Raw genomic sequence first — 16,582 nt, forward strand, 5'->3', positions numbered from 1 at the left:
AAAATACAGGATGAGGTCCTAAAAGCTGAATATAGGGAGATAGGAGGTAAATTAATAAATAAGCACTCAAATGTAGTGCTCTCAGGATTGCTAGTCAGTGTAGAAATAGAAGGAAATTTCAGATGAATACTTGGCTAGAGGAGTGGTGCAAGGGGGAGGGATTCAAATTCATGGGACAATGGAACCAGCTCTGGGGGAGGTGGGACAAGTACAAAGTGGACGGTTTGCACCTGGGTGGGACTGGAACCAATGTCCTAGGGGCAGTGTTTCCTAGTGCTGTTGGGGAGGGTTTATACTAAAATGGCAGGGGGTTGGGAGCATGTGCAGGGCGACAGGGGAAAGGTAAGCAATGGATAGAAACAAAAGACAGGAAGGAGAAAAGCAAAAGTGGAAGGCAGAGAAATCAAGTGTGTAAATCAAACAGGGCCACATTAAAGAATAATTCTAAAAGGACTAAGAGTGATTAAAAATCAAGCCTGGGATCTTTGAGTCTTAATTCGAGGAGCATTCATAATAAGTTGGATGAATTAGCTTTGCAAATAGATGTGAACAGATATGATATCATTAGGATTATGGAGACTTGGGTCCAGGGTGACCAAGACTGGGATTGAACATCCAGGTGTATACAACATTCAGGAAGGAGAGGAAAAAAGGAAAAGGAGGTGGAGTAGCATTGCTGGTTAAAGAGGAGATCAGCAATAGTAAGGAAGGATATTAGCTCTGATGATGTGGAAACAGTATGGGAAGAGCTTAGAAATACCAAGGGGAAGAAACCGTTAGTGGGAGTTGTATACAGACCCCCAAACAGTAATGCTGAGTTTGGGGATGGCATTTTACAGGAAATTAGAGAAGCGTGCAATAAGGGCAGTGCAGTTGTCATGGTTGACTTTAATCTACATATAGATTGAGCTAACCAAATTAATAACAATACTGTGGAGGAGGAATTCGTAGAGTGTATTCGAGATGGTTTCCTGGACCAATAGGTCGAGGAACCAACTAGAGATCAGGCCATCTTAGACTGGGTATTATGCAATGAGAAAGGATTAATTAACAATATTATTGTGCGAGGCCCCTTGGGGAGGAGCGATCATAATATGATAGAATTCACCATTAAAATGGAGAGTGAAGCAGTTGACTCAAAAACTAGGCTCCTGAATTTAATTAAATGAGACTGTGAGGTTATGAGATGCGAGTTGGCTAGGATGGATTGGGGAAGTTACTTAAAGGGCTGTGGGTGTATAGGCAATGGCAAACATTTAAAGATCGCATGGATGAACTCCCAAATTTTTTCATCACTGTTTGTCATTAAAATAACACAAAAAACGTGACTCAACCGTGGTGACAAGATAAATTAGGGATAGCATAAGATCCAAGGAGAGGACATATAATTTGGCCAGAGAAAGCAGCAAATCTGAGGTTGGCAGCAGTTAAGGATTCAGCAAAGGAGGACAAAGGGATTAATTAAGAGGGGTAAAATAGATTACGAGAGCAAGCTAGCTGGGAACATAAAAACTGACTGTAAAAGCTTCTATCGATATGTGACGAGAAAAAGATGGGTGAAGTCAAGCGTAGGCCCCTTGCAGTCAGGATCAGAGGAATTTATAAAGGGGAACGAAGAAAAGGCAGACCAATTAAATACATACTTTGGTACTGTCTTCACAAAGGAGGACACAATGGGTGAGACTAGAACTAGGGGGCATAATCTTAGAATAAGGTGCTGCCCTTTCAAAACTGAGATGAGGAGAAACTTCTTCACTCAGAGGGTATTAAGTCTATGGAATTTGCTACCTCAGAGAGCTGTGGAAGCTGCGACATTAAATAAATTTAAAACGGAGATAGAAAATTTCCTAGCTGAAAAGGGAATTAGGGGTTACGGGGAGCGGGCAGGGAAGTGGCCGTGAGTCTAGGTTCAGATCAGCCATGATCCTATTGAATGGTGGAGCAGGCCTGAGGGGCTGTATGGCCTACTCATTCTCCTAATTCTTATGTTCTTATGTTCTTATGTTAACCTCCCAGTGATCTCAGGGAACATAGGATCTAATCAGCGGGAGGAATTGAATGAAATCAGTATTTGTAGGGAAGTGGTGTTAGGGAAATTGACGGGATTGAAGGCTGATAAATCTCCAGGGTCTGATAATCTACATGCTAGGGTACTTAAGAATACCTTAGAAATAGTAGATGCATTGCTGGTCATCTTACAAAATTCTATAGACTCTTTAAGAGTTCCCATGGATTGGAGGAGAGCTAATGTAACCCCACTATTTAAAAAAGTTGGTAGAGAGAAAACGGGAAATAATGGACTGGTAAGTCTGACATCGGTAGTGGGGAAAATGCTAGAGTCCATTATAAAAGATGTAAAAACAGAGCACTTGGAAAACAGTGACAGGATCGGACAAAGTCAACATGGATTTACAAAAGATAAATCATGCTTGACTGATCTACTGGAAATTTTTGAAGCTGTAACTGGTAGAACATATAAGGGAGAACGAGTAGATGTGGTGTATTTAACCTTCAGAAGGCTTTCGATAAGGTCCCACATAAGAGATTAGCAAGCAAAGTTAAAGCACACGGGATTGGGGGTAAGGTACTGTCTTTGATAGAGAACTGGTTGGCAGACAGGAAGCAAAGAGTTGGAATTAATGGGTCTTTTTCCGAGTGGCAGGCAGTGACTAGCGGTGTACTGCAGGGATTGGTGCTAGGACCCCAGCTATTCACAATATATATAAATAATCTAGCCGAGGGAACTAGTTGTAATCTCTCCAAGTTTGCAGACGACACAGAGCTGGTTGGTCGTGTGTGCTGTGAGGTAGATGTAGAGAAACTCCCGTATTATTTGGACAGGTTAGGTGATTGGGCAGATGCATGGCAAATGCAGTATAATGTGGATAAATGCGAGGTTTCCCACTTCGGTGGCAGAAAGAGGAAGGCAGATTATTATCTGAACGGCAATTGATTGGGAAAAGGGGAAGTGCAACAAGGCCTGAGTGTCCTTGTACACCAGTCGCTGAAAGTAAGCATGAAGGTGCAGCTTGCGGTTAAGAAGGCATATGGTATGTTGGCCTTCATAGCGAGAGGATTCGAGTACAGGAGCAAGGATGTCTTGCTGCAGTTGTGCAGGGCCTTGGTGAGACCACACCTTGAGTATTGTGTGCAGTTTTGTTCGCCCTATCTAAGGAAGAATGTTCTTGCAATGGAGAGAGTGCAGCGAAGATTCACCAGACTGATATATGGGATGGCAGGAATGACGTATGAGGAGAGATTGGGTCGATTAGGCATGTATTCACTAGAGTTTAGAAGAATCAGAGAGGATCTCTTTGAAACTTATAAAATTCTAACAGGACTAGACACACTAGATGCAGGAAGGATGTTCTCGATGGCGGGGGAGTCCAGCACCAGGGGTCCGAGTCTAATGATAAGGGGTATGCCACTTAGGCCTGAGATGAGTAGGAATTTCTTCACCCATAGAGTGGTGAACGTATGGAATTCTCTACCACACAAGGCAGTTGAGGCCAATTCATTAACTATATTCAAGTACGAGTTAGCTATATTTCTTAAGACTAAATGGATCAAGGGATAAGGGGAGAAAACAGGGACATGGTACTGAATTTGGATGATCAGCCATGATCTCATTAAATGGCAGAACAGGCTCGAGGGGCCGAATGGCCTACTCCTGCTCTTATCTTTTCTGTTTCTATGTTTCTATTACAAACCGATTGAAGTATAATATTAAATCAGTCTTTCTGCAATTTTATACGTCCTTGCTTGGGTCTGCCAACATTGAGGAGGGGGATGTTCATTGATCCTTCTCCTCTGGTTAGTTGATTAATAGTCCACAACCATTTATGACTGGATGTGGCAGGACTGCAGAGCTTTGATCTGATCCATTGGTTGTTGGGTCACTTAGCTCAGTCATTAGCATGTTGCACCGTTATTTAGCATGCATGCAGTCCTGTGTTTTAGCTTCACCACATTGGCACCACAATTTCAGGTACATCGGTTGCTGCTCCTGGCATTCTCCGCTATATGCTTCATTGAGCCAGGGATGTTCCCCTGGCTTGATGGTAATGGCAGAGTGATGGATATGCCAGGTCATTATAAGATCGCAGAGGGAACCTTAATCCACTGATTCGAGTTTTCAAAATTGTAAATTATTGTTTAAAATAGATATTTCATTTATAGTTATTTTAAAAATGTGATTTTTTAAAATTTAATTGAAGTTTTAGTGAGGTTTTGGGGCTTATAGCATTTATAGGTTTGACAGCTCTTCCTTTGACTCTCCATGGCCCATGTGATCCCAGGGGAGGCTTCAAACTAACTGTGCCCCTGGGCTACGCAAGCACTGCACACCGGCAGTTGGAGCAGGCCCAGGATTGGAATACCATGTGGGCCCACATCACAACGGCCAGTGCGCAAAGTAAGTGCAGGTCAGAGGTTTGTACCCGCGGGAAGCCTCTGACCCAAATTTCTGGGCCTTTGTGTCTGTTATGGCCCCCTTGTTATACACTTACTCGCATTCAAAACCTTTTGGACTCTTACTGTACAATCGCTGGCTGCCATCCAAAAGGCCACAAATCAAATCACAGAGATGCCAGGTCCGCACCTACTTGGCTTATGCAGGTTCTAGACGTAAGAGAATATTTTACCAACTGTTTTTGACCAACAAGATACATATTTGGGGTAATTATGGCAATACAATTGCACATGTCTCCAGTTTGCAGAGATATAGCGTCCTAGCTGTTTCTGTGAAAGGCTTAGGTTTTAGTTTCACTGGAGATGTTGTAACATTCCATTACAGTGGCAGCTACACCTGACCTTGCTTCTCAGGCTAGCTGCACTCTATGTATCATCCTTACTGTGGCTAATATCCACCTTTCACCCACAACCTCCCTATTCGGCTATAGCAATTCCCTTTCTCACACATAAGCTTACAGCATAAGTATATAATTCAAATTATATGCAAAATGATTACATATATATAATTCAGGTTACCATTACATAAAAATAATGATAACACATTTCTACATTTAAATCATACACACGATTATATACTCATTACAGATGATTGGACAGGAGGCAGTTATACAGTGGTGTTCCCCAGAGGTCTGTACAAGGACCATTGCTTCTCTTGATATATATTAATGACTTGGACTTGGGTATACAGGGAACAATTTGAAAATTTGCAGATGACACAAAACTTGCAAGTATAGTGAACAGTGGGGAGGATAGTGATAGACTTGAAGAAGACATAGACAGGCTGGGGAAATGGGCAGACACGTGGCAGATGAAATTTAACGCAGAAAAGTGTGAAGTGTTACATATTGTTAGGAAGAACGAGAAGAGGCAATATAAACTAAAGTGTATAATTCTAAAGTGGGTGCATGAATAGCAAGACCTGAAGGTATAGGTGCTCAAATAGTTGAAGGAGGCAGGGCAGTTTGAGAAAGCCATTAAAGAAACATTCGGAATCCTGGGCTTCATAAATAGAGGCATAGATTACAAAAGCAAAGAAGTTATAATGAAGCTTTATAAAACTCTGGTTCAGTATGAACTGGAGTATTAAGTCCAATTCTGGCTGCAACACTTTAGCAAGAATGTGACGGCCTTAGAGACATTGCAGAAAATAATTTCGAGAATTATTCCAGGGACGAGGGACTTCAGTTATGTGGATAGACTAGAAGCACTGGGGTTATTCCCTTTAGAGCAGAGAAGGTTGAAAGGAAATTTGACAGATATATTCAAAATCATGATGGGTTTAGATGGAGTAGATAGAGAGAAACTGTTCCCATTGGCGAAAGGGTCGATGAACCTGAAGACACAGATTTAAGGTGATTGGGAAAAGAACCAAAAGCGACATGAGAAATATTTTTTTATGCAGCGAGTGTTTAGGCGATGGAATGCATTGCCTGAAAGGCTGGTGGCAGCAGACTCCATCGGGGCTTTCAAAAGGGAATTGGATAAATACCTGAAGAAAAAAATGCAGGGCTACGAAGAAAGGGCGGGGGAGTGGGACTAGCTCAAGTGCACCTGCACAGAGCAAGCACGGTCTCGACCGGCCGAATGGCTTCCTTCTGTGCTGTAACTATTCTGTCTTTCTATGATTATAGATATTTATTACTATAAGATATTAAATCAATATTCTAAAATCCAATTAATGCAAGATAACCTTGCACCATGGCTTTACAGATTGTGGTGTTATCCAAATTTGTTGCTGCTGATGGCCCACAGCGTCTAGTAGAAGCTAAGTTTTGAGCTGCTAATTTTGTTCTGAATCACTTAGCAAGGTGGTAGTGCCACACAACACATTGGAGGTTGTTCGCAGCGTATAGATGGCATTTCTTCTCGACAAGAACTATGCGGTGGTCTCTCCTAAATCTACTGCCATGGACAGATGCATCTGCGACAAGTAGATTGTTGTGGACGAGGTCAAGTAAGTTATCTCTCCTGTTGTGTCTCTCACCACCTGCCCCAAGCTCAGTCTGGCAGCTATGTCCTTCTGGAGTCGGCCAATTCGGCCAGTAGTGGTGCTACTGAGGCAGCACGTCTTCATCACTGACAGCGGCTGGTAGGTGGTAATCAGCATGAGGTTTGCTTGCCCAATTTGGCCTGATGGCATGCGACTTCATGAGGGCCGAAGTCAATGTAGAGTATTCCCAGTGCCGCACATTCACGGCTGTATACCACGCTGTTGGCACATCTTGGAGGTTTCTCCTGCTGGTGGGACAGAACATACCCACGGATGGTGATAGAGGAGCCTTGGACATTAGCTGCCGGACTGGGCTTTTGGCAGGTGGTGAGAGAACAATCACGAGAGTAAAAACGACTTGAACTCGTCCTCACCATCTACCTGTTGCAGCTGCATGTGCCATTACAGCACTGATCGCAGTGACCAGCGCACAGTCGTTGTGTAGATGGAATCGCGTGCTAAATGGGATAGAATCAGATAAGATCAAGCAGCTCCAAGCTGGGCTCGGTGAGGCACGTGGCCATCAGCAACAGAAGCATTGTATTTCACCTGAATCTGTAAACTCATGGCACGGCATATCCCTCATTGTGCTGTTACCATCAAGCCAGGGCCGTTGCAAACTTCTTCAGCCAGTATTGCCGAGTGGATGAACCATCTCGGCCTGCTCCTGGGATCGCCACCTTCAGAATGGCCCAGAAATTCGTATCTCCATGGGTGAGTACGCACGGGGTACTCACCCGTAAGCCCAATGGAAGTGCTGGTTTCCTGCATGCACTGCGCATGCGCGGGGAACCGACACTTCCATTCCCCTGAACAAAGGGGTTCAGAGGTCGAACGCGTGCACAGGAGAGGCTGTGCATGCGCATCAAACTTACGTTTTTTTTGCAGATTTTTCCTGGAGGGTTAGTCTCCAGAAGTTAGACATGTAAAAAGTAGGCGTAAGGCCTGCTTGTTACAAGGTAAGTGGTGAACTAATTAAAATTAAAACATTTTTTCCACAGATTTATTTTTTTTAAATACTTAAAAGCAAGGTAAGTTTATTTTTAGCCCCGTTAGAAAATAAAATTATTTTTTTCTAAAATTTAAATTATTGTTTAAAATAGTTATTTCATGTAAGTTTTAGTTTAGTTAAAAAATGTGATTTTTAAAAAATGTATTTGAAGATTTAGTGCTATTTTGGGGCCATAGTTATTATAAGTTTTGACAGCTCTTCCTGTCACTCTTATGAATGGAGCATTCCCTGCTCCGATTGGCTCTCCATGGTTCATGTGATCCCAGGGGACGCATTGAAGTAACTGCGCCCCTGAGATACGCAAGCACTGTGCACCGGCAGCTGGACCAGGCCCCAGATCGGAATTCCATGCGGGCCCACAGCTCAATGGCCAGCGCGCAAGGTAAGTGCAGGTGGGGGCTTGCACCCGCCGGAGCCCCCGACCCGAATTTCTGGGCCAATGTAAGTTTCAGCCAATTCGATTCACTCCACGTGACATCAAGAAACGACTGAGCGCACTCGATACCGCAAAGGCTGTGGCCCAACAGCCTCCGGGCTGTGGTGCTGCAGATTTGTGCTCCAGATCCATCTGCACTTCTAGCCAAGCTCTTTCAGTACAACTACAACATTGGCATCGACCGACATAATGAAAAATTACCCCGGAGTGACCTGTCCACAATAAGCAGGACAAATCAAATTCGGCCAATTACCGCCTCATCACCTTCCACTCAATTATCAGCAAAGTGATGGAAGGTGTCGTCGTCATTGCTATCAAGTGTCCCTTAATGATCAATAACCTGATCATGGATGCTCAGTTTGGTTTCCGCCACGTTCACATGGCTCCAGATCTCATTACAGCTTATTCCAAACATGGACAAAGGATCAGAATTCCAGAGGTGAGGTAACGATGATTGACCCAGACATCAAACAGTATTTGACCGAGTGTGACATCCAGCAGCCCTGGTAAAATTGATGTAAATGGGTTTCAGGGGGAAAACAATTCTCTGGCTGGAGTTATACCTAGCAAAAGAAGATTGTTGCAGGTCAGTCATATCAGCCACAGAACATCGCTGAAGTATTTCCTCAGGGCAGTGTTCGAGACCCAACCATCTGCAACAGCTTCATCAGCCACTTCACCAGCACATATACCAGAAACGCTGTTTACAGAGGTCACGGACCATCATCAAAGACCCTACCCACCCCAGCCACAGTCTGGTCACCCTCCTGCCATCTGGGAGACGCTACAGATGCATTCGCACCCAAACGACCAGGTTTAGGAACAGCTTCTTTCCCAGGGCTGTCATCCTACTGAACTCCACAAATAAACTCTAAAGCCTGCACATCTGCCAATGCACTTTATTATGGTTATGTTTATGTTAATGTATTACAAGCCAAATGAATGTTGAATGTTTAAAGGTCTTAATCTAAATGTACACTCTCGGGAGCCGCAAGCCTACATTTCATTGTACTGCACTTGTGCACTAACAATGACAATAAAGTTGATTATGATTATGATTATGATTGAACTTCTGGCCATCATAAGAACAGAGGAGTCCAGATGTTCGCTGCTGATTACAGAGTGTTCCGTTCTATTCATAGTTCTTGGGATAATGAAGCCCAAATGCAGCGCGAGCAGGACAACTTGCAGGCTATGGCTGAAAAATGGCAAGAAATATTGCTGACAGACATATGCCAGGAAATTAAATAATCCAAAATGAGTGAGTGTAAACACCTCCCCTTGAAAGTCAACGGTATTACCATTGTCGAAACTCCCACCACAAACATTGTAGGAGACACCAATGACCAGAAAATTAACAGGAGGAGCCAAATAAGTAATGTGTGTGCAAGAACAGGTCAGAGATCGGGTATTCTGCGGTGAGTATCCGACCTCCTGACTCCCCAAATTCTTTCTCCCATTTACAAGGCAGGAGTGTGATGGAATACTCGCCACTTGCCTTGATGAATGCAGCTCCAACAACACTCAAGAAGCTCAACACCATCCAGGACAAAGCAGCTCCCTTGATTGGCACCGATTTACCACTTTACCCATTCACTCCGTCCACCACCGATGCACTGTGACTGCAGTATGTACCATGTACTGCAGCAACTCGCAAAGTTTCTTCGACAGCCCCTCCCAAACATGCAAACTATGTTGCCTGGAAGGACAAGGACAGCAGGCGCATTGTGAAAACCACCACCTGCCAGTTCACTTCCAAGTTACACACCATCCAGACTTGGAATTATATCGCCGTTTCTTCGTCGTCGTTCGGTGAAGATCCTGGAAATCCCTCCCTAACAGCTCTGTGGGAGGACTTTCAACAAATGGACAGCAGCGGTTTGAGAAGGCGGCTCACCACCAAATTCTCAAGGGCAACTGGGGATGGGCAATAACGTTTGGCCTTGACTTAGCACACCAACATCCCGTGAGCAAATAAAAAAATGTCAGAAGCAGTAATGGTAGAGATGAGTCACCACCCATTAGCTTAGATTATTGTTACCAGCAGTAACATTTGAGAAGAGTCACTACAGCAATATTAGAATCGGATCACCAGGAATAATTGTTATTAGGGTCACCTACAGTAATATTAGAGCCATGTAAGCACCAGTAATATAATCATGTAGTCACCAGCAGGAATGTAACAGTAGGGGCATAGCCATTAATGTTAGAGTAGGGTCACCCCTAGTCATGTTAAAGTAGTCATCGCAAGTAATGTTTGAGTAGGGTCTCCCCCAGTCATGTTAGTTTACAGGCACCACCAGTAATGATAGAGAAGAGTCACCACCACTAAAGTTAGAGTAGGGCCAGCACAATTAATGTTAGATTAGGGTCATCACCAGTAATGTTAGAGTAGGTTCAGCACCTATAATGATAGATTAGAATCATCAACATTAATGTTGGAGTAGCGTCACCATCAGTAATGTTAGAGCCGATTCAACATCATTCATCATTGCAGTAAAAAACATATTTTAATTAGGCAATGGATGAGTGACGATTTCACCAAATTAAGATGAGGCTCCAAGAAATTAACGCAGTGTCGGGGGAATATTTGCTTTGTCCTTCAGGGTTTACTGAACACGCGCAGAGTGCAGTCCCTCTGGGATTACTTTCCGTTAATTGGTGTTAATGGACGGAGTTTCATGGACTGAGCTGTTCAATTTCCCCATTGGCGGCCCGGGTGCACTGAAGTTGGAAATCGCTCCTTGTTTGTTCAGTGACTGTAACTAAAGCCAATTATTGTGTAACTGGATTGTCTCACCGGGGCACCGATTGATCTATAAAGCAGGAGCATTTACGGATCTCAGAAACACTCCAGCCGGAACCGTAAAGCAGCTCAGAATTCACACAAATCTTTAAAACAATGGTACGGCCAATAATTGTACAGATACGGGACATTTACTACCATGTCCTCGCAGCATTTGGCATTCCCGGTGAGTCAATGTATCCTGTTGCCTAATACCTGTTGACTATCTCAGTGTTAATGTAACAGATTCCGAGAATGTCCACACTGCAGAGTCATTTATTCACCGGGATCAGTCTCTGAAAATCAGCGGCAATCCCAGTCGTCCGCACGACCACTGAGGCACTTTTCCGGTCGCTGGATCACGGGCACCGGGCGCTCAATGTTCCTCCCTATACTGAGGGAGGGCGAGGCAGATTCCCCGGCCCCTCCAACAGCACATAGCTCATTAAAGAATGTGCTGCTCAGTGCCCATCGTAATCATGTCTTTTGTGCCGTTGTTCCCTCTCTGCATTAAGTTGATAATTCCTCGGACTGCAGAAACCTCCACCCAACAGGGGAATTGAAAGGTATTTTCCGAAATAATTTCCGTTCAGGAAGGTGCTCCCCTCCTCTCGGCAGCGTCTGAGTATAATGTGAATGTTTTTTTTATCGGAGTTGAATATTTTACTTGAATTATATATTTCCATTAATTGCCATGTAATTATATTTAATACTTGACTGAAGTTTGCTGGACAGAAGGCGGGTTTTCAGTCCTCGATATTGAATGTTCAATGATTTCGTTCCTTTAAATAAAGTGTCTTCACCTATATTAATGAAAAAATCCATGCACTTAACGCTAAATAGGGACACATCTGTGAGATTTATCTGAATGACCCCGTTACTGACCTCTTGTTGCTCCTTCTTACAGCGAACCTACTGACAATCGTGATTCTCTCCAGAGGAAACTGCGGCCTTTCCAAATGTATCTCTGTCTACATGGTGGCCATGGCAACAGCAGATCTACTGGTCATGATCGTCAATATATTATTGAACCGCATTTTACGTTATTACTTTCCACATACATTCCTGTCATTAACTGCCGTCTGTAAGTTCATTATATGCCTGCAATGTGTCGCCCTGTATTTGTCGGTGTGGTTTACAGTCTCATTCACATTTGACCGATTTGTAGCTATATGTTGTAAGAAGTTTAAATCCAAGTATTGCACAGTGAGAACTGCGGCCGCGGTTATAACAATGGTCTCTGTCCTGATCTGTTTACAAAGCCTCCTGTATTGGTTTGCATTTGAATCTGAGCGAATAATTAACAATGTTCACTGGGGTTGCCGCTTCAGAGCGGAGTTTTTTTCATCGCCTGTAGGTGTGGTGTTTTACTGGTTATGTGCCATTTGTTTTACTTTGCTCAGTTTTGCTTTGATATTACTGTTTAATTGTTTGACAGCCAGACGTATTTTAGTGGCCAGTCGAGTCCGCAGGGCACTCCGGAGTCACGGCATTGAGAATCAGAGCGATCCAGAGATGGAGAGCCGAAGGAAATCCATCATTTTACTGTTCTCTGTATCGGGCAGTTTTATACTGCTGTGGCTGACAACTAACGTTACTTATGTAACTACCAGTTTGATAAGCACCGTGCATTACAGAGGCAATTATGCAGCCCCTGCCTACATTGCCGCTGAAACCGGATATATGCTCATGTTTTTGAGTTCCTGTACAAACACGTGCATTTATGCAGCTACACAAACTAAATTCAGGGAAGAGCTGAAGCAGCTGATGAAAACTCCTTGGACATTTATTTGCAAATTAATGAAAAAATAAAACATAGTTTCTGGTCCAAACTAGACAGCAAATACTATGGTTTGCTGTAGTGAAAATTAAAAGGCATTAGATAACAGTTACTTCACTTCATGCCTTGATGTCTGCTGCTTTCCCTGGGTAAACATAATCGATACCCGCTCAAGATCCAAAGAGAACAGTTATGACTGAGCTTCAGCAGGAGTAGAACATGTGGGCGTCAGCGTTAACTTGCTTACACCGCAGGGACTGGAATGAGACGCTCCAGTATAATCAATAGTTAAAGGTTTCTTTAATGTAGAAACTATGTGATACAATCGTGGTTTTCTGTAATTCTGTAATCTTGGTGTGAATGTTGCAGGCGCTGGTCTCCCCATCAGACTCCGCCCCCATTGTCTCCTGGACCAATAGAACGGGGCCCTGGCTCCTGATCAGTGTCTAATGATAGAGACAGTAGGAACTTGACTCGTCAATGTGACACTAGACATCTTTGTTCACAGATATTTACTTACATCCCAAACTGGTCACCGAAATGTTGTAGAATTGATAACAGGGGAACAGGTCATTTTAGCCAAAGAGTTTGTGTCCGCGTTTACACTGCACCCGAGAATATAGTTCCATTCACTTTAAACCCCCTGATCTCAACATCCCATCAACCTATTTTTATTCATTGATATATACAATTTAAACTTGAAATGGACGTAATTTCACCCTCTGTGAATTCCACAGCCTCAGAACTCTCCATCTAAAGAGGATTATCCTACTCGCAGTTCTAAATCACTTCCATTTATTCCTTTATCTATGGCAGTTAGTTCTTGATCCTGAACTAATGCAAAGTCTCTCATTCTATCTATGCTATCACACGTCCCTTCTTAACGTAAGTCACCTTGGCACAACTCGTCAAAAGATATAAGTCTGGAATCAATGCACAATCTCGTGAAAGTCAAGAAATTTTAGTTAAGATGGTTAACTGATAGCTTTCCGTTTGACATGGTTGTGTTTTTGCCTAAATTGAATAATTAGAAGAATGTAGTTAATATCTTGAAATCTAACACCTACAGAATCCGCCCCTCCCCCCACCCGGATTGACAGAAAGGGCAGGAATGTTTTGTGTCGGATGTATTGCGCTGTATGATATTGCATTATCGCTGTGTGTGCAGAGGCGACGCGTTCGGCAGGAAGCAATTAGCTTGCGTTATTCATGATGCGGTATTCATGATGAAGATGCTATGGTGAACAGGTCCAAGACACGGTCAATCATGCTGAAAACAACCCTACTTGAAAAGGTTACTGTGGTTCTGGAGAGTTTAATGTGTAAAACCAATGGGTAGAGATCTGCACAAAAGAATAGACCACGATAGATATACGTTGCTGATGAGATATAGTTTAATGCTGACATTAAATACTCTAATCCTACGATGGACGGCACTGTATCGGAAGGGATAATCAGACTGTCCTGAAGTCTGCTAATGTTATACTCTATTGGTTTATCTTAATGTATTAATGTTTACCTTTAGCCTTTGCCTCTTAAGCAGTTAATTTAAAATAGTACTGAGCTGATGAGTGAGGGCTCACCCTGCAGCATGATCAGATTCAGGATGCAGTAAGAAGAAATGTAATTAAAGCCACATCATTTTAAACTAATTCATATATTTCATAGAACTTTACTCCTTTGATAACAGTGTTGGAAATCTGTTAATTATGTAAAGGAAAACATCTGGAATGTCATCGTAATTTTTTATTCGTTCATGGGATGTGGGAGCGCTGGCAAGGCCAGCATTTATTGCCCATCCCTAATTGCCCTTGAGAAGGTGCTGGTGAGCCGCCGACTTGAACCACTGCAGTCCATGTGGTGAAGGTATTCCTACAGTGCTGTTAGGTAGGGAGTTCCAGGATTTTGACCCAGCGATGAAGAAGGAACGTCGATATACTTCCAAGTCAGGATGGTGTGTGACTTGGAGTGGAACTTGGAGGTGGTGGTGTTCCCTTGAGCCTGATGCCCTTGTCATTCTAGGTGGAAAAGTTCGTGGATTTGGAAGGTGCTGCCGAAGGAGCCTTGGCGTGTTCATTTGTACAAATAGCACAGAATTAAAGACAGAGTTATAATTAAACTTGGTCGAATAGCAATTAAAGGAACAAGAGTGAAATTATTGTTAATAAAATGAACTAATGTAATTATACGGGTCAGCCCAAAGGAAAACATGCTCTTTAATATAGAAAACTATCATTTATGATAAAAAGATGAGACCATTAAATTTCCCTTATATAGAGTTGTATTTTTACTTATGTATGATTCGATAATGCAAAATTGTGAGGATTGATACGAAGAGGCAGTGGAAATGTGACAGTTTGGACTGAGCATTTGCAATGGTCCAAGAAATTGAGTTCAGATCCATAACACGTTTGAATCCCCAACCAACAATCAGCAGCTTAGTAGTAAGTAACTTTAATTGTATGATTAATTAACTATTGCTTATACTTTGTGCTAAAACACCTATGCCACCTCACTTCAATTTTCAAGAAGCTGATTGAAAACCTTTCGCTGACAATAGCTTCAGTACATTGTGAATGAGCTTCATTTTTTAATTGTGTTTAAGTGCCCTCTTAACCCTCTTCAAAGTTCCACTTGATCCCGAGCTTCTGTAAAAGCAAAACTCCACTTGGTTTCAAGTCTCTGTGGAGCCCAGGCTTTGCCAATCCGGCTACCATCCCGCTTCTACGAAAGTGATTATGAGTTTCGAGTACGTCTGTGTAGCAGTCACATTCTCATTTAACTGGAATCAGATGATCAATCGTACATAAGGCACCAGTAAGGCTTCATGCAGAGGTTTTCACTCCATCAGACTCAGATGAGATGCATCTGCACCCAGCTACAATCGTGAGAAGTTGATATGTAATCAATCACATCATCCAAAATCAAAAAGTAAAATTGAAACCACAGTTCACAATTGCATTACCATGTTAAATTCCATTCCATATGGTTGTGATTCTCGACCTCGTTTCTAATTAAACAGCCAGTACTTAAAAATCACTCTTCCCTAAACTTTTCCAATTCTGACGAAGGGTTCGATCCGAAACGTTGCTTTTAATTGTCTCTCCTCCATGCGGCCTGAACTGCTGAGTGTTTCCAGCATTTTCTGTTGTTATTTCAGATTTCCAGCTCTGCTCTATTTTGCTATTCTCATTGAAGGGTTGTTGTGTGCTCCTGGCATTCCTGTGATCTCTATTTGTTATTAAACGGTGAATAGCTTTCCATGTCCCCAAATTAATCTGCCAGCTATCACTAATTACACAGTTACTGTGTTCCCCTGAGTACCCTGCCCTCTATCTCTAATCACACAGTTACTGTGTTCCGCTGAGTACCCTGCCCTCTATCACTAATTACACAGTTACTGTGTTCCCCTGAGTACCCTGCCCTCTATCACTAATTACACAGTTACTGTGTTCCCCTGAGTACCCTGCCCTCTATCTCTAATTACACAGTTACTGTGTTCCCCTGAGTACCCTGCCCTCTATCTCTAATCACATAGTTACTGTGTTCCGCTGAGTACCCTGCCCTCTATCTCTAATCACATAGTTACTGTGTTCCCCTGAGTACCCTGCCATCTATCACTAATTACACAGTTACTGTGTTCCCCTGAGTACCCTGCCCTCTATCTCTAATTACACAGTTACTGTGTTCCCCTGAGTACCCTGCCATCTATCACTAATTATACAGTTACTGTGTTCCCCTGAGTACCCTGCCCTCTATCTCTAATTACACAGTTACTGTGTTCCCCTGAGTACCCTGCCATCTATCACTAATTATACAGTTACTGTGTTCCCCTGAGTACCCTGCCCTCTATCTCTAATCACACAGTTACTGTGTTCCGCTGAGTACCCTGCCCTCTATCTCTAATCACATAGTTACTGTGTTCCCCTTAAATTTCCCTGTTATCTATCACTAATTACATAGTTAGTTTTGCCCTAAATTACCCTGTCCTCTATCTCTAATTACACTTACTGTGTTCCTCTATATCATCCTGTCATCTCTCTCTAATTATCGTTACTGTGTTGCATTAAATTACCCTGTCCTCGATCACTAATTACACAGTTATC

At 42.9% G+C, this 16,582-nt stretch overlaps 1 protein-coding gene across 1 annotated transcript; it reads left to right on the forward strand.

Moving 5' to 3' along the window:
* The first annotated feature begins 10,613 nt into the window (after positions 1–10,613).
* LOC147092424 (putative G protein-coupled receptor 139) lies at positions 10,614–14,806 on the forward strand. Its single transcript, XM_085975726.1, has 2 exons — positions 10,614–10,883; positions 11,604–14,806. Exons 1-2 carry the CDS (start codon positions 10,814–10,816, stop codon positions 12,506–12,508), a joined length of 975 nt encoding a protein of 324 aa, XP_085831852.1. The 5' UTR covers positions 10,614–10,813; the 3' UTR covers positions 12,509–14,806.
* The last annotated feature ends 1,776 nt before the right edge of the window (positions 14,807–16,582 follow it).

Source organism: Somniosus microcephalus, unplaced genomic scaffold (genome assembly GCF_052327205.1).
Source record: "Somniosus microcephalus isolate GS21.2 unplaced genomic scaffold, FLI_Smic_1.0 unresolved_chr2, whole genome shotgun sequence".
Lineage (NCBI taxonomy): Eukaryota > Metazoa > Chordata > Chondrichthyes > Squaliformes > Somniosidae > Somniosus > Somniosus microcephalus.